Source organism: Notamacropus eugenii, chromosome 4, assembly GCF_028372415.1.
Source record: "Notamacropus eugenii isolate mMacEug1 chromosome 4, mMacEug1.pri_v2, whole genome shotgun sequence".
In the NCBI taxonomy this organism is placed as follows: Eukaryota; Metazoa; Chordata; class Mammalia; order Diprotodontia; family Macropodidae; genus Notamacropus; species Notamacropus eugenii.
Window position 1 is genome coordinate 86,299,991 of NC_092875.1, and position 25,132 is coordinate 86,325,122.

Here is a 25,132-nt window from a genome sequence, read left to right on the forward strand (position 1 = left end):
ATAAAGCATCACAGACAGTCCATGAAGAATCACTTCCCAAAGGTTCCAGCCAGGAATGAGGAGGCCCTTATTCCGTGTGTGTGTGTGTGTGTGTGTGTGTGTGTGTGTGTGTGTGTGTGTGTGTGTGTATGTAAATAAGAAGATTCATTTTTCTAAGATGGTCTGGGTTTTCCTGAGCTTTTCTTACCTTCCTCCAACACAGACACACAAACACACAGACACATACACACACACACACACACACACACAGATACACACAGACACACCAATCTATTTGCCTTGCTTGGACTTTCCTAACTTAATTCCTTCTTTCTACATCCTCCTTTCTTTCCTTTACACTCAGGAAACTAAGTACAGGACACTGCAGACTTTTACATCTTTAAGTGCTAACTCAGGCCTGCCTTCTCTAATCCTAGAGGTGGCATGAGCTACAGGGTAGACATAAGCATGAGACAACTTTTCAAGGTAGTTTTCCTGAGTAAGTGTGAAACCATGTCTAAGGTCCAATTTCCTTTTTCTAGTAAGGGGTTGTATAGCAGCTTTGACATCTATAAATTTAAGCAAATTACATCTTTTTTTTTCCCAGAATTTCCTATATAAATGCATAGGAACTACATTGGGGGCTACTTCAAATAAGGAGATAGTGAGAAAACATCTTCAGGAACTTCTTGAGACAGCACGGTACCAAGAGGAAGCCGAAAGGGAGGTACTGGGACTTTTGCTTTTCCTTAAAGTTTTTAGAAGCCAAAAATGTTTAGGTCTGGGCTAACCTTTGTATTATCCCTATTTTTCCTCAACCAGACACTAAGTATTTACATATTTATTCCCTGTACTGTCTTCAAGATTGTCTGTGTTAAAATTGAGAAAGAAGAGCATGCTCCCTTTCCATCCTAATTGTACTAATTTGATATTCTCTACTTTGAATAAAAAATGTCATTGTCTCATTTCCAAGCTCAGATTCTTTAAAATCTCCTACCGTTGCCTCTTCCTGCCCCTCTCCCATTTGTTTTCTTGAAGAATTAATTTCTTGAAGACGTGAGAAAACTAAGTGTCATTTTATACTTCTGAAATTTACAGAAATAGCCCTAGGATTGTAATCACTCAGAGTCCTATCTCACCTGAACTAGTATGATTAGAGGAGAACCTTGAGTTCTTCTTTTACTGAGTAATTAATCATTTTCCTTGCATAGTTAAAAAAAAAAAAAAAAAAAGGTAAGACCATTTCCCAGGCTATACAGAGGAAGTATATACTCTACAGAATTTGCTGATCATCAGAGTAGAAGATATGAGCAGCTAAGAGGAGTCTTAGAGAGTTATTAAGTTATTCCTGACAGTTGCTATTACTGTGTTTCCTTCGGGGAAGCTGTTTATAGGGGATACATTGCCTCATAGATATAGACATAGAGATCGCAGAAGGGTTACTCAGTCTTGGAAGAGGTATTACATTGGGTAACATAAAGAGGAGCATGTTCCCTTAGAAGGCAGGCAGTCCCAGAAATCCTTGTTGTGAGGCCAAGGAAAATGGTTTCAGGGCTAGTCAACTTGGACAAAAAGCCGAGGCCGGCACATTAAGTACCTTTCCCTCCTGACTCTGTATGTGTGTGCCATCCTCAGGGGCTGGCCTGTGGCTTTGGGATTTGTGCCATCAGTCACCTAGATGACACCTTGATAAAACTGGAAGACTTTGTGAAATCGGATGTCTTCAGGAAATCTGTGGGCATATTTAACATTTTTAAGGTATGCAGTTAATCTTCTTCAGAAGGTGAATTGGAAAGAGTGATGAATATTGGTGGAAGAAGATTTGTCTTGCTTCCCTTGGCCTTGGCCTCAGGCCCCCAGAATCACAGTGTGTTCCCAGCTCTTCTGCATATGGTATAACTTTATTGTTTTGCCAACTTTTTGCGTCATCTTTTGTATCATTAACACTTGCAGTATCCATTTTGTCCCCTTTTCTTTCCTATCTGGGGCAATTGATTCACAGAGAAAGTGAGTGATTATTCCATGCAAATGAGATAGATCCAAGTTTAAGCCCTCAGTGAACAGAGTGATAAGCTAGGTTTCATTTCTAGGGAGACCCTAGAAGATGGCTTTGTGGTATCTTCCAAGCCCTTTTGGTTTGGCTGGAACCCAGCCAAATGTTAGGAATGAGAAGGAACAGTCCTTGATGTGCAGAAGGCCCAATTCTTTCTGTGACTGCTGGTAATCTGAGAATGAGATAGTGAGGACTCTTGAAATGCCCCCATTAGGGACGTTGCCATTAGTCAGAAGACTTTTCCTGAGACCCCAGAATAGCTGTGGACAGTGAGAAGATACTCAATAGCTGTTGGCTCTTGGTCCCCAGTCCTTGTTTGCAGTGTTAGGATTGCTGAGTGGGGATTTCTTAGGCTGCCAGAAACTCTTCCTAAGGTCTTTCTTTCCCCTCTTGGCTGAGGCTCCATGGCAGTTTTGATTTGGGAATTGACTACCAGAGTTTTGCTTGTCAGTTTATGCCCTCTGGTGGCCACAAGTAATGTTGTTGTTGAGTCATGTCCAACTCTTCATGAACTCCTTTGGAGTTTTCTTGGCAAAGATCCTGGATTGCCATTTCCTTTTCCAGCTCATTTTACAGATGAGAAAACTGAGGAAAGCAGGGTTAAGAGACTTGGGTCACACAGCTAGTAAGTGTCTGAGGCTGGATTTGAACTCAGAAGAAGAGTCTTTCTGACTCTAGGCCTGGCACTCTATCCACTGTACCACCTAACTGCCTTTAGTATTAAACCACATTAATGACCCTGTTTCAACCCCAAAGGAGAGAGAATTTAGCACTTGATCCAAGTCAGGAGTCCCTGCTGGAATCAGACCCCACTGACAAGTAAGGGACTGATTTCTTAGATGAAACTCTTCAGTGTTTTACCCTTTGATTATGCTTCCTGCTTCATGTCTTAAAGCTCAAAGAACCTTACTGATCATCTAGTTCAGGGGTTCTTACCTGGATTCCCTGAGCTGGTTTTTAAAAATATCTTGACAACAATATATTTCAATGTAATTAGTTTCCTTTATGATCTCATGTATTTCATGCATTTAAAAACATGATTCTGGGAGAAAAGGTCCGTAAGTTTCACCAGATTGATTACCAAAGGGGTCCATGATAGGAAAATAAAAGTTAAGAACTCCTGGTCTAGTTCAACCACTTAATTTCAAAGATGAGGATCACTGGATCAGAGAAGGGGGACTGGCTTTTTTAACATTAGAACTAGTGAGTACAGAGTTAAGTAACCCAAGCTTCCTGACTTTTAGTCTAGCTCTTTTCCCACCATTCTACACTGCTTCTGAGATGATAATTTGCTATCTTCCTTTGCCTATAAGCTGTGACTTAGATTTTTTTTTTTTTGCTATTCCTGTTGTCCACCATTTCCTTTTGCTTTAATGGAGGCAGATCCTTTTTGCAGCCTTTTTCCTCTTTCTTTAGATCTCCCCTGTACTCCTCACATATATTTTCCAGACCTTAGCACTTGAATATAGACTACCTGTCCATTAGCATTTGGATAGAGTGGGATTTCTCCTAAAAAGGAGGTTCACTTTCCACTATCCCAGTAACATTTGCATTTATTGAATATTCTCTGGCCTACTTGAAAACAACTCTTCTCACCTCTCTTTTTCTCCGTCTTTTCTTTCTTTGGGGTTTATGGGAATTGGGGGCAACAATGGGAACACAGAAGAGCAAATATGTGTTTTGAGTGTGTTTGTTGATCCCTCCTCTGTCCTGTCAGGACCGCAGTGATACTGAAGTGGACAAAGTCAAAAGCACACTAATCCTGTGCTATGGGCAAGTGGCAATGCATGCCCCTCAAGAGCTGGTGCTGGCTAGGATTGAGTCCGACATACTCAGGAATGTCTTCCAGTACTTCAACACCAAGGTGGGGATCTGGACAGCTTTTGCCCAGGGAACAGGGGCTTGGAAGGTGGTAGGAGGGTACCAGCCTGGAAGTCAGAACTGGCCCCTTGTGGAGCCCTGGCTGGTCTGGGGCTGGGCCGGGCAAGGCTGAGAAGGGCAGGGGGTGCATAGGATGAGACCTCTGGGCACTTGCTTAAGTGTTTGATTGTACCAACGTTGCTCATTTTAATTTTTTGTTTTACTTTTTTTGTTGTTCAGGTTCTGGGAATAAAGGTAGAAACTAAGGTACAGTGTTGAGGAATTAAAGCTGAACTCTCTGTTCTTCCTTTGCTGTTTCTGTTTTTTCCTCTGTACTTGGTAATGAGCATCAGGGAGGAAGGCTCTAGGGGAGAGCCTCCTGGGTGCTACTGCCTTGGGGACCTATGTTCAGAAGGAGGCAACTGAACATTTGAGGAAATTCTTTCAGCCTTCCCCTCTCCCACTTCTTTACCCAGCCTTTCTGGGGCTGGGATTGGCTGGAGTCTGTGGAGTACGGGTGGGGGTGGGCCCACAGACATCTTGCATCCCTTCACCTCTGAGCTTCAGTGATATATGTGAAGTCTGCCTTGTTAGTCAGGCTTGTCCTCCTACCCTGTGCTCAGCCTTAGCCCTGTTACTCAGGGTCAGCCAGCCAGAGAGATGGACAGAATGCAGTCTCACCACTAGCTTTGCACCCCACTGCTTGCTTAATGCCAGGTCCCCTGAGCTCCAAAAGAGCTTTATAGAAGCAGCTGAAAATGGGCATTGCAGGCTATCCTTGGATCCCTTTTTCAGGCCTGAGAGCCCATATTTCTCCAAGCTTCGCTAATGTGCTTCCCTTCTGGATTCCTGTTGGCACTAACCTGACAAGAAATGGCTTCTGTAAAATGCCTGGGTGTCCCTTTTTTTGGGGCAATTGGGCCATTCTCTCTAAGAACAGACCAAGCCTCTTGGCTCCCAAACCTTTGCTTCTGTACTGCCTGGGGGATGCTTAGTGATTGGAGCAAAACTAATGGATATAATTAGGTAATGACTATTGGGGGGAAGGGGTGGTAAAGGCAGGAACATAAATTGGGATTAATGTCTCTCTTCACTCATTTCATAGATGCCTAGAATGTCGGAACTGCAAGGGATCTTAGAAATCCCCAGTTTCAACCCTCTTATTTGTCAGAGAAGGATTCTGTAATTCATGGAATTCCTGAACAAATCTCCCTCTCCCATTCCCAAAGAAAACCACTTGTTGAACAGCTGTTTTTGGTGTTGGCTAGAACCTCCTTGTCCTACCCAGTAATCCCCATGAGATGGGTAGGTTCCTGTTAGTCAAAGTTTCCTGGGGCCTAGGAAGGACAGGTATTGGCTCCATCCTATCTGTGGAATCTTGGGAGACTTTTTACCTGCCCTGGTAGCTTCTCTCCCCCTTCTCACTACCTCTAGGCAAGGGTAGTGACTAGGCGTATAAACCCTCATCTGATCTCCATTTAGGGAATTACATTTCATTCTTCCTTCCCTTTATTAGAGACTGATTTTATATGTAAAAATGGAAAACATGACCTTAGTAATGGACACCTGATGTATGACTAATGCCTTAAGCAGGAATTAACGTCTTGGCAAAAAGGTTTAAGTGGTAACAATAATACCTTATCACAGGCAAGGGTTATTTCTTTCATCATGGGCTCAAGAAGCATTCCCGAGCTTAGCACAGGACTTGACCTCATAAAGTGAATGACCCTTGGGTTTGGGGATATTGGTTCATAACAGAGCTAAATATCTTGGGATGCAGGGAATGGATCACTTGTCCTTTTGGGCCCTGTTTGGAGCAAGTCTAGACCTTTGAGATAACTAGCCAGAATAGAGGAGGAAGAAGAAGGCTGCTTCCTTTAAGGCACCTTTCCTAAGGAAGTAGAGGATATTTTTAGTTCTGCCCTGTGGTAGTAGTCAGCAGCATTGTATGATGGAGGTCATTTATGCTAGGCTTTGAGCTTAAGCCTTATTTATTGTAATCCATTTCAAGAGGTTGGGGAATGTTGTACCCAGTCTCAGGGACCTCAAGTATTCTGCCTTTAGACCTAGGATACTTAAAAGACATTGAACAGAGAGCTGAGGCCTCCTTTCCTTAGAGTTCTTTGTTCCACGTGATTTAGGCTTGTGTGATTGCCAGTTTTGGTGGTGGTAACTGGCTCTGGCAAGCCTGCTGATTATTCCTTAGTGCCCATGTCCAACCTTTTCCCCTGGGATGTTTGTCATCAGGATTTAACCCTGAAGCTGTGCCTCATTCGGAGCATCTGTATGATCAGCCAGGCCATCTGTAAGAGTGTTCAGTCTTCTCCCTTCGTCTTCTCTCAGAAAGCAGAGTTGGTGGCTCAGATGATGGTGAGGCAAAACCAAGCTGGAACAATCCTTCAACATAGGGATGAGTGGGCTTTTCATAGGGGGTTCTGGGAAGCCTGAAAGTCCCAAGGTGGTTAAGGCTGACAGTGGACCTTGTTAGAGATTCTATTGCAATAAGACAGGAGAAGGCTTTTTGCTGGGTTGTAGAGGGCTTACATGGAATCCAGTGCAATATTTTGGGAGGTATGCTTTGGGGTTCATTGGGAGGGTCTGTGAATTTAGATTGGGGGGTTTAGGAGTTGGAAGGAAAGAGCTGAAATGTTCCCATAGTAGGGAACAGACTTTCCACAACAGGGGATTTGTCTCTGGAGAGGAGAAGGATATCTTCTAAGGAGGTGAGCAGTAAATGGGTAATATAACAGGAAGAGAAGCCCCAAGACCAGTGCTGAGGGGCAATTCTGGATTGCTTTGCTTAGGAATTTATCAGAGCAGAGCCCATGGACTTTCTGAAGACAGCAATACGCAAGAGAGCCATGATCACCTGCACTTACCTATCGTATCCTTTTTCTTTCCTCTGGAAAATGCCTAGAGTGGATGGGAGGTGCTAACTGAGTTGGGGGAGAATATCTGTTGAGACTGAGGTGATGTTAGCAGGCTGCTGCAGCATTCTGCAATTGACCTTAGAGCTAGAGGCACATCCATCCTCTGTGGCCACAACCCTTTCCTAGCTAGGTGGAATCAGGTGCCATTACTAAAGGTTCTCTCTCCTGCCATAGAGCTCTCTTTTTATTTTTTGTCTCCCTTTTCCTTCCTCCCTTTTAACTGTGCTCCTTTAGGCACTGATAATCAACAGAAATAGAGGAATCTGACACTGTCCAGATCTTCCCCTCTCAGATAGGACAGTTGGGCTTAACTTGGGTACATGGCTATCTCCAAAGTACTAGGTCTGATACAAGTAGACCCTATTATACAACAACCCGTATCAGGGTCCCTGACTGTCCTATGAAGAAGCTCCTGCCTGTGCTCAGTCCTTAGAAGTCCTACAGAGTGGAGATAAGATTTCAGGTGCTCAAGGTGGGCTTCCTTGACCTACTTTCAAGAACATTGGAGCCTCCACTAGAAGAAACGGACAGAGCTGAGTTGATCCACAGCTGCCTACATAGTGTGTTGGCCCTCCCTTCAGATGTGGGAATAACCTCCTCCTGCCAGCAGGTGTGATTGATGGGGGTCCTGAGCCGACTTAACCAGGGAGCTTCGCATGGGATGAGGGGCAGGCAGTGGTTGGAATTGGCTTCATTGCTTATTCCCAGGTTAGTGGGGTATACTGTAGTCTCTGGAAGATACTGTTGGGGCCTGGCATTTGGCTCCTGTATTGAGTCTTTTCCTCTTTCCTCCCTTTAAAGGCTCTTTGGAGGGAAATGGGGGCTTTTTAAACCAATGGAAGTGTTACTTTTCTTCATCTAGACTCTGTACTTTGATACTATGACTGCGCTTATGGATTTGCTGACAAGTCTTCTTCTTCGAAACTTAACTCCCCAAGGCCTGCAGAACATGTTTGAGGTATGATCAAGTGGGGTGGTGAGCTCCATAGAACATCACAGGCCTAGCCAGACCTATTGTTCCATCGTCACAGTTCAGGGAGTCCAACCAGATCTTATCCCCAACTCTTGGGATGGTTTTCATTTCTTTTAACATGAGGTATGGGAATTTTCTTGCACTTCCTCATTTAGCCAGCAGCTATAGGGCCAGCTGGATAGACAGTTCCTCTGTTGCTTCCTTTATGGGCCCTGTGTCCCTGTATTAGGGGGAGCTAGGTGTGTTCCAGAAGGATCCCTCCTGATAGTACCTCCTTGAGGCAGTAAGCATTCTTGACTAGAGCCCTAGGTCAACTTTGTCTAAAAGGCCCACCGTCTTCCAACCCTGGTTCTGGTTCGGGAGCAGAGGAAAGGGAGTACATGTCTATGGTTATTCTATGCCATAGAATCTGAGTTGGAAGAGACCTTTGAGGGCAACCTGTATCTGAGCAGGAACTTTGCACTAAACTGTTGACAAGGAGTCATTCCATTTCCACTTCAGGATCTCCAGCGATGGGAAACCCAGTACTTTCTGAGGTAGTCCATTCCACCTTTGAACAGTTGTAATTGTTAAGAAGACCTTATATCAGAGAGAACTCTACATCTCTGAAACTTCTCATTACTCCTAGTTCTACCCTCTCAAGCCAAGCAGAACAAGCCTATATGTTCTTCCACATTATAGACCTTCAGATACCACCTCATGTTATCCCTAAGACTTATCTTCTTCAGGTTAAGCATTATCTTGCTGTTACCTAACACCTCATGAGACAGTTATTTGGACAGTAGGTTTTGGATGGTGGAACTATATTTTGGAAATAAAAATTTCTCCTCCTAATCTCTCCTTGAAGTGATTGTATTTCCTTTAACAACTGAGTTAAAGCTCTTGTCCCTAGTGTGACTAGGCTGCAGGGGGAACATATAGCCCAGTAGCTGTCTCTCATATGTCCCATAATGGCTTTGGTTTGGTGGGCCACTGAAACAGTGTCCAGGGATTGAATGTGAGCATTGTCATGTTTCTTTGCTTTCTGTCCTGTCTTTTTTGGATAATTTCCCTACTCTCCTAAGTAAGGTACATGAGCCAAGATGCTAAGACCTAGTTATATTGTATCAATACAACCCTAAATGGGAGTTAAAGACTCTGCACTGAGATATTGTTTATACTTGGCTCTCAAATGAGCTTCCTCTTTATAAGAGCTTTGTCTGTCTCTCCATTAGATGCTGAGCCCACAATGTGTAAGCCTATGGAAATACTTCAAACAGGATAGTTGTGGGAGCCAGGCAAGCCAGGAAGTAAGGGTTGATACTTATGAACAGATAGGCAGGATCATTGTTTTTAGGACCAAGGGCAAAAACCTCATTCACAGGGCTGTTTATCAAGGTCTGAGTCAATTGAACATGTTTTGGCTGGCTGAATTCACCTCTGAGAGTCGATACCTTACCAGGAAATTTTATAGCACCTGTTTGATTCCAAGCACTATCACATGCATTCTCTCATTTGACCATTGTGGAATAGCCAGATCAGGGATGACTGTTGTATTGCAGCTCAACTCTCTGCTCCCACCCATACTTATCTAAAGTTGGAATTGGTACTATATTGGAGCTGGCTGAGGGACTGGTACCCAAAGGAAGACCTGCTCAGTGATCTATTCCTGTGAGTAGTGGTCCTTCCTGCTCAGAGCTCTGAAATCCGTGTCTATTCCCCTTACCTACCTGCATCCTGGCTCTTTTCCTCTGCGTTCTCTTTCTAGCATTTGACCCCATGGATCAAATCCCCCAAAGGACATGAACGGGAACGTGCTCTTGGGTTGAGTGCCTATCTACTGCGCTACTTCTTGGAACATTTGAATGTAATTGTAAGTATGCCTTCATGCCCCCCCAGTTACTTCCAGGCCCCAGATCCAGGTCTATTCCCCCATGGCACCACTCTCTCTTTTGCCTCCAGAAATGTTGGCTCTCTCTTCCCTTGCCAGACTTGGAAGGGCCCTCTAGGGTCATTTAGTGCTTGTCAACCTGTATTTTAAGACCTCCAGTAATGGAGAACTTCGTGATTTCTTTTGGAGTTTTCTTGGCAAAGATACTGGAGGGGTTTGCCATTTCCTTCTCCTGCTGATTTTACAGATGAAGAAACTGAAGCAAACAGGGTCAAGTGACTTGCCCAGGGTCACACAGCCACACTTTGCTTCCTGAAACAACCCCTTCCACTGCTGCCAATGTCTAATAGATAAGAAGTTTCCCCTTTAGTCTGCCTGTCCAGGACACTATACACAGTAGCAGGCACAATGTGCTATGACTAACTTTGATGGACTTATCTCTTCTTAGCAATACAAGATCCAAGACACTTACAAAGGACTCAGTGGAAAATGCTCTCCACATCCAGAAAAAGAACTAGGAGTCTGAATGCAGATCAAAGCAGACTATTTGCTCTCTCTTTTTTCTTTTTTTGTTTGCTTCTTCTTTTTCATGGTTTCTCCCAGTGGTTCTAAATCTTCTTTACAGCATGACTAATGTGAAAATAGCTTCGATATGAATGTATATGTAGAACCTTTATCAAATTACATACCATCCTGGGATGGTGGGAGGGAAAAGATGGGGAGAAAATTTGGAAGTAAATGTTGAAAACTTAAAAAAATAAAGATGTTTTAATCTGATGGTCTGTGCAGGACAGCTAAGGACATAGAGAAACCAGTTAGGAGGCTCTTGCAGTCATCCAGAAAAGAAGTGATAAATGTCTGGACTAGAGTGACAGCTATGGGGAAGGATGGAGAGAAGGGGATGAATTTGAGATGTTTACAGTGACATGATCAAAACAGGTGAAATGCAAGGAAACATAAGTAGCAAAAAATACACCCTAACCTATTTATGGATATATTGATGCATGTTTTGAGATTTAGTCCCTGGCGTGCAGTGGATAATGGCTAGAGTGACTGAAGACATGGTCTTTGGTTAGCCTGGTAGGGAGGAGGAGGTTGCCTTTCAAAGTTGTAACCTGATTCTCATCTGTAACTTGGCTTGCCTTTCCTGAGTTTCTGGTCCTTCTGGAGCATGTTAGTATGCTTAATTGTACTGGTCCTTTTGGTGAAAGTCCTGGAATAGTGATAGTTATTCTCAGTGGGCCAAGCTCAAAGATGTCACCTGGACTAGCCATGGGGTAGAGCCTCACTAGGGCCCTACCTGACTTGGTCTCCCAGGTATAGGAGTGAATACTGTCTACAAGACTCCAAACTTCTTTTCAGTTCCTTTCTGGGTTACCCTCTCTCCCCAGGCAATTGTACCATTCCATAACTTGGGGCTCCTTGTTGGGATCTTCTCTCCGAGGTGTGCAGACTCACTGCCTTCTCTCCGACATGATGCCTTGGATTGTGTTTACTCCTTACTCTACATACAGTTGTTCTATGAGGGTGAGAGCCACTGGGCAAGGTGGGGGTGGGGGGGTGGGGGTAGGAGAGAGGAATGGTCATTGCAATTCTGATCTTGACTCTGATTAGTTGTAGGGTCACAGGTCACTTCCCTCCCTTGGGTCTCCATTCTCTCCTCTTTGTAATGAGAGGATTTCACTCTTATCACCTCGTACTCATTTCTCACCTTGTACAAAGATATGCTTTCTGGGGATTCAGGTCTTCTGTTGATGGTCAAATATACGTAAAGTAGGAGCAGCTAGGTTTGGGGTTGAGAATGTTTTCTAGCATCTCACAGCACTATGGGTGAAACCTTTGTTGTTCTGTTATTGTTTAGTCATTTTCAGTCATGTCTGACTCTCTCTGACTCCATTTGGACTTTTCTTTGGCAAAGATGCTAGAGTGATTTGCCATTTCCTTCTCCAGCTCATTTTACAGATAAGGAAACTGAGGCAAACAGGGTTAAGTGATGTGGCCAGGGTCACACAGCTAGTAAATGCCTGAGACTAGATTTGAACTCAGGTCTTCCTGACTCCAGGCCCTGTGCTGTATCCAGTGCACCATCTAGCTGTGCTTGGGTGAAACCTACCCACCTTTTTTAGAGTCCAATATCAAATATAGCCTGTTCTAGTCCCTCTCCTCCTATAGCTACCTAAGAATCCTCCCTCGGTGGTAAATAGTTGTTTTTGGCTGGCTTTCAAGCTTTGCATTTATTGCTTATTTTCCCCCCTTTTCCCTTCTTAGTGTTAGTGTTTCTTACATAGTGCTTATAAAAATAGGAAAAGTAATGTCTCTCTGAAATGCCCTGGAGCCTAGAGTAGCCCATCTGGCCCCAGTTGTTTAGCTTAACTTTCTGGAAGTGTTGCCACCAGGAGAGGGCACTCTGATTCCAGGAATTAGAACTTCCTCAACTGTGTCAGGCTAGCGAACAGCTTTGCTTAGGCTATACTGATGAACTTTATTTTCCCCTACAGGTTTTGCCCAAGATTATCAGGATGAAGTCGCAGAGAAACTCTTATCTCTCAAAGATAGCCTAAGTGATCCCGATGTCACTGTTCTCTTCCATACTTGCTACAGCATTGCCCAGGTAACAGCAACTAGAATCCTAGTCCTAGACAGTGACTGATAAAGAATTCACAGCCAGGTTGTGAACAGCTTCAGCAAGGAGTTTTACTTCTACAGGACTCTGCCTATAAGAATGTGAGAAGCCTTAGAACCAGTCAGGTGTCAATAGGTTCAGTGAATGGGGAAAAGAAACAGGTGGGGCACCTGCTTTCAGTAATTCTTGTGGGCAGAGTTAAACCAGCAGACGTGGATCAGGCAGGGCAGACACAAACTAGCTCTCCATGGTGGAATTATCTGGGAATTTCAGGCCAAAACGGAATAATCCCTCTTCTTCATCAGAACTATCTACAAGTTTTGTCTCTAGTGGCGGCAGATAAGGAGGTACTAAGGTCTGAGTCTGCTTTTGAGACCATACATTTCTCATCCACTGAGTAATGCCCTTCTTCCCTCTTAATGGAAATCTCAGGGCAGTATTTGTTGGCTATTAGCTTCTGCTTCATCAGCAAGGGAGCTTGGGCTACATCGAAATTCAGGAAATGATCCAGGGGCTCTTGCACTTTTAGTTTATGACCCCCTCACTGTTCTCTCTGGAGCACCCAGCTGGTAGGGGTTACTTAACAGCCAGTGGGATAGGGACATTTGTCAAGGCACTTGACCCTTCACCCAGGGTTGGAAGGAGCATGTGACCCTGTACCTATTAGACTCTGGAAGGTCAACATAGGCTACAAATTAAAGACATGATCCACCCTAGGGATCTTTTGGTACCATCTGTCTTTTCTGAGTGAACTCCCAGGAGTCCCCAGTTACAGGATTGCAACAGTCTAGTATAGTGGCCCCTCAGGTGTGGGTTTGCTCTGGTATGGTCCACTTCAGAGGGATGAGGTCAGACTGCCTGTTTGAGAGTGTCTGATTAACAGCATTCTTGGCTGCAGCTGCCACCTGGAATTGCTGGAGCTTCTAGGAGGCCAGAAATTGTACCAAAAGCTACAGACCTCAGTGGGGAAAGGCAGAGAAGCCCTCTTGCCTGCCATACCACATGTTTGGAGCCCAAGAAATTTATTTGGTTCCCCCCTCCTTCTAGGGATCATCTAACACCCTTTCTGGATTCAGCCTTAGTTGGTAAACTTCACAGCTTGATTTAGCTATGTACTGTGAGCAGAGGTGAGAGGGAAGTAGCAGACTCCCAAGAGTAAGAAGGCATTGCCCTACTATTCAGTTATCATCCCAGCCCTTCCCTAGCTCTGGGGACCAGCCATACATATGAGGGTCCCTCTCATAGCCTGAGCCATTTTGTTAAGCCCTCTGAGCCTCACATGGGCCTTGAGAAATGCCACATTCAATTCAGTTAAAGAAATATTTATCAAGAACATATCCTGGGCTTTGATTGCTCTGTGCTAGACAATGGGGACCCAAAGGTGAAGAGTCACATGATCCTTGACCTCAAGGAGTTTATAAGGAAGTAGGAGGGTGACAAGTAGATTCCCATATTAGAATGCAATAATTGTAGGAGAAATTGGGCAGAAGGGGATTAGAGATTGAAGATAAGGAAGGCTCATTTTTTAGGTAGGAAATCATGGAACGCCTAAGGGAAAGGGTGGCACCTGGTCTGGTTTTTGAAGGGAGAGAAAGATTTTGGTACGTAGATATGCAGAAGTCATCTTTTCTGGATAGGATAAAATCAGGTAGTCTGGTCTAGAAAGCAGTGTGTGTACAGGAGCAAGGTGCAATAAGGCTGGAAGAGAGGTGGGAGCAACTTCCTAACAGCTTCTAGCATCAAGATGTAGAGCTTATCTTTTATTCTGTGGAGATTAGTGACACTGAAGTCACTGCAGTAGGCATTATGTGATCACATGTGCCCATTCCCAGGAACTAAGTTGGGTTTTTTTCTTATCACTTTATTGTTTGGTCTCATCCCTTTGGTGATGAATCCCCTCAGTGTCACTTGAACAGGGGGCATTAAGTTGGCCTCTGTTGAGCTAAATGGGAAAGGGAGGGCTTGACACTTCCTGGGGGAGGACCTTGAGCCACTGTCACTGGTGATCTCAAATCAGAGGACAGGATGATCTCTAAAGAAGCTGGGCATAGTTCCAGGCAACGATGAATGCCAGTCGCTGTCAGTGCATGGATAGATTTCTTTAGGCACTATATTCGGCTCTACCCCCCACCATAACTTTGGAGGAATCTGGCTCCTCATTTTATTGGGAAAAGAGGTTCTGGAGTTTCACCCTGAAGTACACTCTGAGATTTGATTTTCTCCCAAACTTTGGCCTGAATGAAATGTTTTAATGGCTTCATTCTAAAATCTGAAAGAAAGATATGTGCTGGAAAAACTGACCATCCACCCCTTCCTTTCTTCATCCTAGCTAGCCTCAGAGGTACCTTTGGCAGCAGATAAGGAGTCATAGCTCCTATTTCTCCTTTTCCCCAACTGTCCATGATTTTAGAGTCTCTTGTTTCAGTGGGCTAGGAGAGTGGGTACTCTTGCCTTTTGGTTAGGATCCCTCATCTTTCTGATTTCCAAAAGCCCTGAACAGAAGCTGTGTATCTAGTTATTAAATGACAGGCTTCATACCAGCTCCATTCTCCATGATGACCAAACTGTGGCCATAGCTTTTGCCTTGAGTTGGGCCAGAGGAATGGAAATGCTCTGGGCCTCTCTTCTCCATTTCCTCTTTGAATCTCATGCTAGTTAGTGCAAATTGATGGCCTAAGAGGGAAGAAAAATGTTGCCTGTTGTACAGGACCTAGCACCATCCAGCCACTGTGCTATCCTCATCCCATTCCACACCTGCTTTTTACCTCTTGCTCAGGGAACAGTAATCAAATGAATATTAGTATTGCTACTAGAGAGGACAAGATGGCCTACTATCCTAGTGTCCTGAGAATCCCTACAACTGCCTAGACCAGGATTTCTCAACCTCTTTTCTGTTATGGACCTTTTGAAAGTCAGGTAAAGCCTATGGACCCCTTCTCAGAATAGTGTTTTTAAATGCATAAAATAAAATACATAGGACTTCAACCATATTGAAATAGTTAGAAAAATGCTTTTAATAAACAAGTTCCCATGTTTAGAACCATTGATCTAGACCAGAATTTCCTTTCCTGGCCACTGCACTCAAATGTATGTTGTAATCCCCTAGTAGAATGTAAATAGAGATTATCTCTCTTCACTATTTGTATCCCTAGTACCTGCATGATGCCTAGTATATAATAGGACCTTACTAAATGATTGTTGATTGACTGACTGAAGACTGTGCTTTGAGCCTTAATAGATGATAAAGACCATTCCAGGCGATGAGTGAAGCAAGTAAGAAGGAAATAATGAGGTGATCACATAAGTAGCCTTAGTTCCTTAAGTGGTTTCCCTCAGCAGCATGGGAGGGAAGAATGAATTCCTTTAGCTAGTGGAGCCAGTGTTGACCAGGCTTGTTTTATTGCTTGTTTTAGGGAATGAAGAGACAGACAACTTATCCTTAGCACTTTTCATTCTGAAGGGTATGTACATATGAGAGAAGATAAAGGGAAGGAAACAGGAACCCTCTCACTCTCCTGGGATTAGAAGGCTTGCTGAGGGAGGGTAGACATGACTGCTATCTTCCACCATCTGAAGGGCTCTCAGTGGGAAAAGGGAACAGTTTCTCTGATTCAAAAGGAAAGAACTCAGAGCAATGAGCAGAAATTAAAGAAAGGCAATTTTTAGCTCAATATAAGGAAAAAATCTTAACATATCAGTTCAATGGTGGATGAAATTGGCTTAGAAGTTAGTGAATTCCCTATCTTGGGGGTGTTCTCTTTGATCTTTACAGAATTCCTGTGCAGTAAGTGCTATTATTATCTCCCTTTTTGTGGTTAAGGAACCTGAAGTAGACAGAAGTTAAGTGACTCGCCCAAGGTCACACAGATAGTAAGTGTCTGAGGCCATATGACTTGGGGTCTTCCTGATTCCATGTCCAGTACTCTATCTACTGAATCACCTAGCTGTCCTAGACCTATAATTTGAAAGACATAATGCTGGGTGCTGAAGATATAAAGAAAAAAATGACAATCCCTGCTCCTAAGGAGTTTATATCTTGTTTTTGTGAATTTTTTTTTATACAACTTGCATTTATGAATCTGTTCCTCCCCTCTTCTATAAATATTTCATAATTGTTTGTTACAAAGATTACAAAAGAAAGAAAAAAGCCATTCACAAAAGTCAACGATCACGTGAGCCATGACTGGCAGCTTATGCTTTATCCATATAATTTATCTGTAGCATACAGTTTATCCATATCCACGGTTCCATAGCAGTGAGATCTCTGGGGCAAAGGGTATGTATGTTTTAGTCATCTTTTTAGAATAATGCCAAATTAGTTTCTGGAATAATTGGACCATTTCACAGCTCTGTTGTTGTTCAGTCATTCAATCATGTCCAACTCTTTTACTCTATGGCCCATTCTGTCCATTTCTTGAAAGATACTAGAGTGGTCTGCCATTTCCTTCTCCAGTAGATTAAGGCAAACAGGTTAAGTGACTTGCCTAGGGTCACACAACTAGTAAGTGTCTGAGGCCTTCCTGACTCCAGGCCCAGCACTCTATCCACTGAGCCATCTAGCTGCCCTACACAGCATTAAATACAGTGTGCCTGTCTTTCTCTTTAATATTCACTATTTTCCTCTCTTGTCATCTTTGCCGGTTTGCTAGGTGTGAGATGAAACCTCAGTTGTTTTTATTTGCTGTTCTTTTGGTGCTAGTGACTTGGAGTAATCTTTCATATGGTTTTTAATGATTTACAATTCTTCTCTTCAGAACTGTTTGTTCATATCCTTTAACCATTCGCCCTTGGGGAGTGGCAAGAGTTTACATTTTACTGGAAATCTTCCCTGAACTCCTCCACGTGCCAAGTAGTTTCTCCTTCCCAGGCTGAGCCTGGATCTCTCCTTTGCACTTTGTGCCCTCTCCTTCCTTCATTTTGTGACATTGCACTCTCTTGGGTCTCCTCCTTTTCTGACCACTCCTCAGTCCCATCCCTTAATCATGGGTATCTCAAAAGATTGTCCTAGGCCTTCTTCCCTCTTGGTGATTTTATCAACAGTGATAAATTTAATTATTATCTCTGTATAGATGGCTTCAAAATCTAGATCTTCATCCCTTATTATTGTATACCCCCAACTGGATGTCCTATGGGCATCTCGTTATCAGATTCAAAATTGAACTCATCCCTTCCTCCATAATTCCCTACTTCCATTATGTTTTCTAGTTATAGTCTCCAAGTCCTTAACTCTCCCATTACCAAACTCCTCCCCAGATACAATCAGTTGCCAAGTTTTGTTAGTGTTAACTCCATAGATCTCTCATATCTGTCCCCTTCCCTTCACAAATCTAGTTCAGGCTCTGATCGCTTCCTGTCTAGATTATTGCAGTAGCTTCCTAATTGATCTTCAGGCTTCCAATTTCTTCTCTCTCCAATCCATCCTCCTCTCAATTGTCAAAATAATCTTCCTACAGGACAAATATGATCATATCATTTCCCTGCTCAAGAAGTTTCCATTATTTTCTAGATTAAATTACAAACTTCCCAACTTGGCATTTAGAGCCCTTTATAATCTGTCTCTAGCCTCCTTTTCCAGACTTAGTTCACATTACTACTCTTCACATACTCTGTTATATCTAACCTGACTTTATTTTATTCCCTGAATTTGGCATTCAATCTCTCACCTCCCTGTCTTTTCACAGGAAGGCTTTCCTGATCCCCTTAATTGTTAGTATCTCCTTAAATTTAAATTTTTGAGGGCAAAAACTTTTTCATTTTGTGACTAGTATAATACTTTGCACGTAATAGGTATTTAATAAATGTTTGTTGAATGAGTGTATACTTGACCTCTCATAAGATTATAAAATTTTTGAGAGCCAGGCTTATATCTCCATCTCCTAAGAAGCTAATATGGTACCTTACACATAATAGTACATATGTAATAAATGTTTATTGAATTTAATTTAATACCCTGTCCTCCCCAGAGGAGGTACAGCATAGGGCTTGTGTGTAGCTACTAGGCTGAACAATTAAGAACCAGTCTCCTATATCTGACATATTATGAGCACTTTGACTTTTAGCACACTGGGTTCCTTCATAAGTTTCTGACCCTTGCCATTGCCTGAATCTAAACTAGAGATTTATACCAAGTGCACCTCAGTCTAATCAACAAGAGATGTCTTAGGAGCCACCTACTCCCTGTACATATGGATATGTTAGTTCAAATATTTTACTTAAAATGCACTTGAGTAAAAATCTGCTCATGTGCAAGGGTAAGTTTTAGTATTGTTGGATGGGAGGGTGATAGCTGCCATTTTTATCTTTTGCCCTTCCTTGGTCCTTTGCCACCTGGGCCACTCAGACATGCAAGGGCAAGAGTTCAGACTCCTAATTGTTTTCATAATTAAGTGGTTTCCTTATGATTCAGTGTGTAGTTGGTTTTATTACTCCTCCCCCCCCCCCCTCACCCGGATCCTAACTAGAGCATCTAGGGCTGGTGGTGTCTCTGAATCCTTTTTTCCTTGGTTCCCTGCCATCTGATTTTTCCTTTTGCAGATTATTGGGAAACGTCTCCCCCCAGATCAGTTCATCTCCCTTCTACTGACAGCATTTGAAGGGCTGAAAGATCCTGATATGAATTGTGCACGTGCTGCCACAGTCATTATCAACTGCCTACTAAAGGAGAGGGGAGCTGTGTTACTGGAGAAGGTAAAGCACCGTCTGGACTCAGCAAAGGAGCTTTCCCTTCCTCTGGAAGAATAGAAGCTGATTTGGGTGTTTACGAGTCATTAACAGGAAGCCTTCCCATGCAGAGTCCTAGTTGGTACCTGTCTCTTAGAAGTGGAGCAGGGAAAAAGTAGTGAGGTGAATGCATTTTAGGCTCATGGCCCTGTTCTTACCACAATCCAGGAGAAGGGAGCTCTGCAAGAGCATGAGAAGACAAAATGCTATAGGGTAGATCCTGAGTTGGAACCCTGGAGCTCACCACAAAGTTCCCCTAAACCTCCTAGTGCTATTCTAGAGCAGCCCCCTCAACCTCCATCCACATCAGGCAAGCTAGCTTTTAAGGCAGCTTACTCCTTGCCTTTAGCCACCTTGCCTAGAGAATTTTCTTTATCCCCCAAAGTGATGCTGTTTTGCCAAGGAATAAAGCCAGCATTGTCCTGTTTTGCTCAAGACTCCTGTCTTAGCTATGCAAGGAAGCTAAAGTTTAAGATCCTGTCCCCCCCCCCCCCCCCTTTGCCCTGTTTCCTTGGATGTTTTCTTTCACGGCACTGTCGCGGTTTGGGATTGTTCTGCCTGACTCTCCATGCCTCCTCCTGCCCTGTAGGTTTCACCTCAAAGCCAACTAGCATTAGGCCCAAGGGGCAAACTGGATTTGTGTCCAAATCCTGGCTGGAAGGTTTAGTAGGAAGAGCGATTCCTGGAGAAGCAGGAGTCAAAGGTTTTAACATGCCTTTTCTTTCCTTTTTAAACTTGGGATTGAATTTTCTTTTCATTTCCACCCACTGACATTTGGGGGTTGTAATTGGAAACACCAGTTTTCTTCCTTCCTTGGCTTTCCTGTTACTTCTAGAATTGCTGCAGAGGTCCAGATCTTTACCTATTAGAGTTGGCTGTACCTGGAATTGCTCCAGTCTCGATGACTCATCTTCTAGTCCTGTGCAATCCGGACTAGATCCTGAAACCAAAAGTGATGTTAATCCTTCCCAAGGGTTTGGTTGAAGGTCCTAGATCAACTGGTGGGGAGGAGAAAAGAGGGATATATTTGGCAGTGTCACCTGAGGATTGACTATATCTCTGAATTTGCAGCTAGTAGCTTATCTTTTGCTTTCTTTGTCTGAAATTGTTTTCTGCTCTGAGGTAAAAGTAGCTGACTTGTGGGGAGGCATGACCTTTTAACTAGCCTCTTGTAGGTAGCTAACATATTTTAGTCATCTTGGTGAAGTCCTTAACAATATTAACTGGGAATAGAACCTGTGGGGTGAATTTGCACCTTAGGTTTGCATCCTGCTTCTCAGTTACCAGGACTGGATTCTTAAATAGACAGATAAACGGACTTGACTATGTTGGGAGTGAGGGTAGAGATAAAGGTATTGGTTCTGGAGAGGGCTTGGGAAAAAAAGTAATGAAGTATTTATTCTGTGCAAGATACTGTGTCCTGTTCACTATGAACAATATTTAATAAGATGTTAATGGGCTCTATAACCAAGGAGCTGTCAGTCAAGGGAGATACACTGACATAGCTATAATACAAGTCAGGATCTGATGAGGGGTAAAGGAGGGCCACATAAACAAAATTCCACAAGAATTCAGAGTGGAAAAGTCATTTCTGTCCTGGAAAGTCAGGGAAGGCAGCATAGACATGGGGTATTTGTGCTACTTTTGATTTGAAAGGTATTCCAGGCAAGGAACATAGCATGAACCAGAACAGGAAAGTATGGGGTATACTCACAGAAAAGCAGCCAGTTTGGTTTGGCTGGAACATGGGAGGTTTATAGGGTCAAGGCTAGAAGTTTCCATGGTTAGAAAGATGCTCCCACCTAGCCTGTCTCCTTATATTTCCCCCTTAGGGCCCAGCACATGATTTAACACATGGACCTTTCTTTTTAATGCCTAAATTAGCGATCCTAGACTAGGTTGTTGAGAGATTGTGCGATATGAGATATGGATCCCAAGGAAATAAGTGAAAGACCCTGTACCAGCTGCTAACTACGTTTGGACTTAGAACCATATTGGAGCAGGAAAGATTTTAGTTGAATCCTGTTTGGGAAGTTGATTGACTTTGGTTTCCTGAAATCTCTTCTTTGGCCTGGAAAAAAAAAGGGGGTAGGGGGAGGGCTGTTGTTTTTGCTTATTATTCCATGATATGTGTGTGTTATATGTTTCTCTCTAGGTGCCTGAAATTTTGGGCCTGATCCATAGTAAACTATGTGAGGTCAAGGATGAACATGTAGCAAAGGCTATCCAGCAGAGTGTGTATCTCCTTGCATCTCAGCATAGGGCAGCAGTGGTGGCCAGTCTCTTGGCCAGTCCCTTGCCCTTTGACAGGTATGATTATTGTGGGGCTGATATAGTCTGCTGGCAGGGTGCAAGCTAATCCTTTGGTTCTGTGGTCCTGGAGGAGGTTCCCTCAGTATTTCTCTGAGGCTCAGCATTTTCTCACTTACACATCCTGTAGAGTTACTTATTAGATTTGGAGTCATCTATAATATAGTGAACTCAGACTCTGAGCCTAAGCAAGTGACAGGGCTTTTCTTCCCTGATTCTACCCTAACATCATAACACTGAGCCTTCTACTAACATAGTCCAGACACCGCAGCTTGTGAGGTTCCTTCACACCTCAGCTATGACCCTGTCATTCCTTGAGCCATTCCCTACATGCAGGTTTCCCCTGTTTCATCATTTTAGGACCAAGGTGAAAAAGTACAGCAGGGGCAGAGACAGACCTCACCTGCACCAGCCAGCTGTAGGTCTGAGGTTGCCCCTCTACACCTGGCCTTGCCTCCATTGGAGATCCAGCTGGGGCCCAGAGTAGGAAGGAGGAAGAGAGAGGAAAGCCTGTTTAGTGTCCACACAGGTTGCACCTGCTTAATACACTTTTTAAAAAAAAAATTTTTTTCTACTAGTCATGAAGTCCACCATAAGCTCATTAGGAAATCAGGCCAGGTTCTGGCTTTTAGTAATAAAGTTACAGAATCTTAGATTTGCAAGGAATCTCTTCAAACCTTCCACTCCATTTACTGTTGACCCTTTTCCTTGAATCTTTCTCTTCTTTTCCTGTCCTAATGTCCATCTCCCTCTCCAAATATTTTTTCTCCCCTTCACTGACTCCTTTTTCCTTAAAACTTCCAACAATGAACCCTGGCCAAGACTCTTCGCTTGACCCTTTGCCATTTTTTCTTTATGTTCTTAATCTCAGTGAGGTTATCCATTTTTGTGACTTCATTTACCCATTTGCTACTCTAGTACCATAATGCCAATGATTTCCAACCTCTAGTCCAGATCTCTTACCTGAGTTCTAGATGCATCACTTGCCTGCTGGACAGTTGGACGTTAGTGTCTCCTTACTTCTTCAGATTTATTGTGTTCAAAACCAAATTTCTTATATTCTTTCTAAATCAGTGGTTTTAACCTGAGGTTAAGAACAAGAGGGTCTATAGCTGTGGATAGATTTCAGGGCATCTGTGAATTATATGATTATATAATTGGTTTTCTTTGTAATCATATTTTTTGTGCATTCAGAAATATTACTTGAAAAAGGGATCCACATGTACAGTCATAATCCTTAAGTCCTGTCAGTCCTTCATTTAAAATGCCTCCTGTCCATTCCTTCCTCTCTATCTCCTCTGCCACCACCTTAGTTCAGACTCCAATTTTCTCTTCCATAAATTATTCTAATAGTCTGGTCTTTTTCCATGGCCCATCCTGAGCATGCTACCAGAATAATCTTCTTAAACATGGTTTTCATCATGCCACTTCTCTGATCAGAAACTTTGAGTGATTGCCTGCCTCTTGGAGTTTTAGTTCTGCCTTTCTAGACCCCCAGGTAGCTGGTTTTACCATCTCTAATTAACCTTACTTTCCAATAAGCACCTTCGACTTGAGCCAGAAAACCAGTGTTTTGGAAACTCACCTTTCTTGGAACTTTTCTACTCTTTCTGATCTTCTTTCTCTATTAACTTTTTTCCTTGTCCCTACAAATAATTTTTATTTAAATAGTCTTTTATTTTTTCCTAAATACATAGTAAGAAAATTTTTAACATTCATTTTTACAAGATTTTGAGTTTTAAAATTTTTCCCTCCTTCCCTTCCCTTCCCTCTTCTGAAAATGGTAGGCAGTTTGATATAGTTTATAGATGTGCTATCATATAAAATATATTTCCATATTCATCGTAGCTGTGAAAGAAGAAACAGACTAAAAGGAAATAAATCCATGAGAAAGAATAAGTAAAACAAAATATGCTTCCATCTGCATTCTGAGTCCATCAGTTCTTTATTTGGATATTGATAGCATTTCCTTCATGAGTCCTTTGTACTTGTCTCAGATCGTTGCCTGTTCATCATTTCTTACTGCACAATAGTATACCGTTACATTCATATTCCACAGTTTGTTCAGCCATTCCCCAATTCATGGGCATCTCCTCAATTTCCAGTATTTTGCCACCATGAAAAGGGCTACTATAAATATTTTTGCACATGTAGGTCCTTTTCCCTTTTTTGTGATCTCTTTGGGATGCAGATCTAGCTATGGTATCGCTAGATCAAAGGGTATGCAGTTTGGTTGCTCTTCGGGCATAGTTCCATAGTTCCAAATGCTCTCCAGAATGATTAGACCAGTGCTCAACTCCACCAGCAGAGCATTAGTGTCCCAATTTTCCCACATCCTCTCTAGCATTTATCATTTTCCTTTTTTGTCATATTACTCAATCTGATTAGTGTGAAATGATATTTTAGAGTTGTTTTAATTTGCATTTCTCTAATAATATGTCTATATTGTATGTGTACATATACATATACATATACGTATACGTATACATATACATAAATATATAGCTTTGGTTTTTTCTTCTGAAAACAGCTTGTTCATATTGTTTGACCATTTATCAATTGGGGAATGGCTTATATTCTTATAAATTTGACTCAGTTCTCTCTATGTTTGAGAAATGAGTGCCTACAAATATATTAAAGGCTTCTCATCCCTAAGGAAAAAAAATTTAAAACACTCTTCCTAGCACTGCATTCTGCCTCTATTTTTTAGGAGGAGTAGTCTGTACTTCATACATACTGTCTTTACTTCCTTACTGTATCCATTCACTTTGTACACCTTGCAGTCTGGCTTCCACCCTCATCCCTCAATGGAAACTATTCTCTCTGAGGTCACCAGTGACTTCTTAATTTCCAAAATCAGTGTCTTATCTTAGTCCTTATCTTCCTTAGCCTTTCTACAACCTTTGGCTCCATTTGTCTCCCTGTTGTCTGGATAGTTTCTCATTTTTCCTGTGACTCCCAGACGTACTCCCAGTCTCCTTCCCAGTCTCTTACCTCTCTGACTGGTTATCTTGTGGTTCATTTTCTTTCTCCAGCACCTTAAACATGAATCTCTCCAAGCTCTGTACTGAACTCACCTGTTTTTATACTTTCTTCCTTTGCAATTTCATGTGTTCCATGACTTCAATTATTTAACCTTATGGAGATGTCTCCCATATGATATCTCCATTGAATTCCATTCCCACCTTTCAGTGCCTTTCTGAACATCTCTTGGATGTCCTGTCAGCATGTCCAATCCAATGTATTCAGAAATGAACTTGATTTCCTCAGAAAACATGTCCTTCCTTTCACCTTCTCTATTTCTGTAGATGACTCCACCATTCTTCTAGACAACCAAACTAAAAACCTCAGAGTAATATTTGTTTGACTTCCTTCCTCCTTGACACCCATTTTGTTGTTAGATGCTGTATGATTCTATCTATGAAAGCTCTTCCATGTTAGATTGTAAAGTAAAGGGCTGCGATTGTGGCTTTTTTTTCACCTTTTTATCTTCCTCGTCACCTTGCAAGAAGTAGATGCTTAATAAATCCTTATTAAACAGCAAACTGAACGTGTCCACATCAATAACATTAACAAATATCCTGTCTGACCCTCCTTTTCCATATTTTTGTATGTGTGCTCCTCATGATAACTGGAGAAGACCACAGCTTTGAGGAACTACCTTTCATTTAATACCACTTGATAAGTGGAATACCTAAAATTGTGCTCCGTACTTTGAATGTCCTTTTACATCTGTAAATCTAAGCTCAGCCTATTTTTATAGCTTCATTTCATCAAGGAGAAGAAGGAAGGAGGAGTGCTGAGGCCATCCTTC

The 25,132-nt window shown here is 42.6% G+C and overlaps 1 protein-coding gene across 12 annotated transcripts in view; it reads left to right on the forward strand.

The window, feature by feature from the left end:
• MROH1 (maestro heat like repeat family member 1) overlaps positions 1-25,132 on the forward strand; it is a 202,163-nt gene that overhangs the window by 122,455 nt on the left and 54,576 nt on the right. For 9 of the 12 annotated variants that reach the window (XR_011965678.1, XR_011965679.1, XM_072602683.1 and 6 more), the window contains exons 20-32: positions 587-706; positions 1,615-1,737; positions 3,750-3,896; positions 4,133-4,159; positions 6,140-6,262; positions 6,697-6,776; positions 7,321-7,432; positions 7,685-7,780; positions 9,543-9,647; positions 11,057-11,192; positions 12,164-12,276; positions 18,823-18,975; positions 21,164-21,318. Coding sequence is in view for 9 of the 12 variants with exons in the window: in XM_072602683.1 (XP_072458784.1) it covers positions 587-706; positions 1,615-1,737; positions 3,750-3,896; positions 4,133-4,159; positions 6,140-6,262; positions 6,697-6,776; positions 7,321-7,432; positions 7,685-7,780; positions 9,543-9,647; positions 11,057-11,192; positions 12,164-12,276; positions 18,823-18,975; positions 21,164-21,318 (1,490 nt within the window). In the remaining 3 variants the exon portion in view is untranslated. Of the gene's footprint in view, positions 1-586; positions 707-1,614; positions 1,738-3,749; positions 3,897-4,132; positions 4,160-6,139; positions 6,263-6,696; positions 6,777-7,320; positions 7,433-7,684; positions 7,781-9,336; positions 9,446-9,542; positions 9,648-11,056; positions 11,193-12,163; positions 12,277-18,822; positions 18,976-21,163; positions 21,319-25,132 lie in introns of those variants that run through there. The other 3 variants (XM_072602684.1, XM_072602685.1, XR_011965680.1) reach the window with 3 other exon arrangements.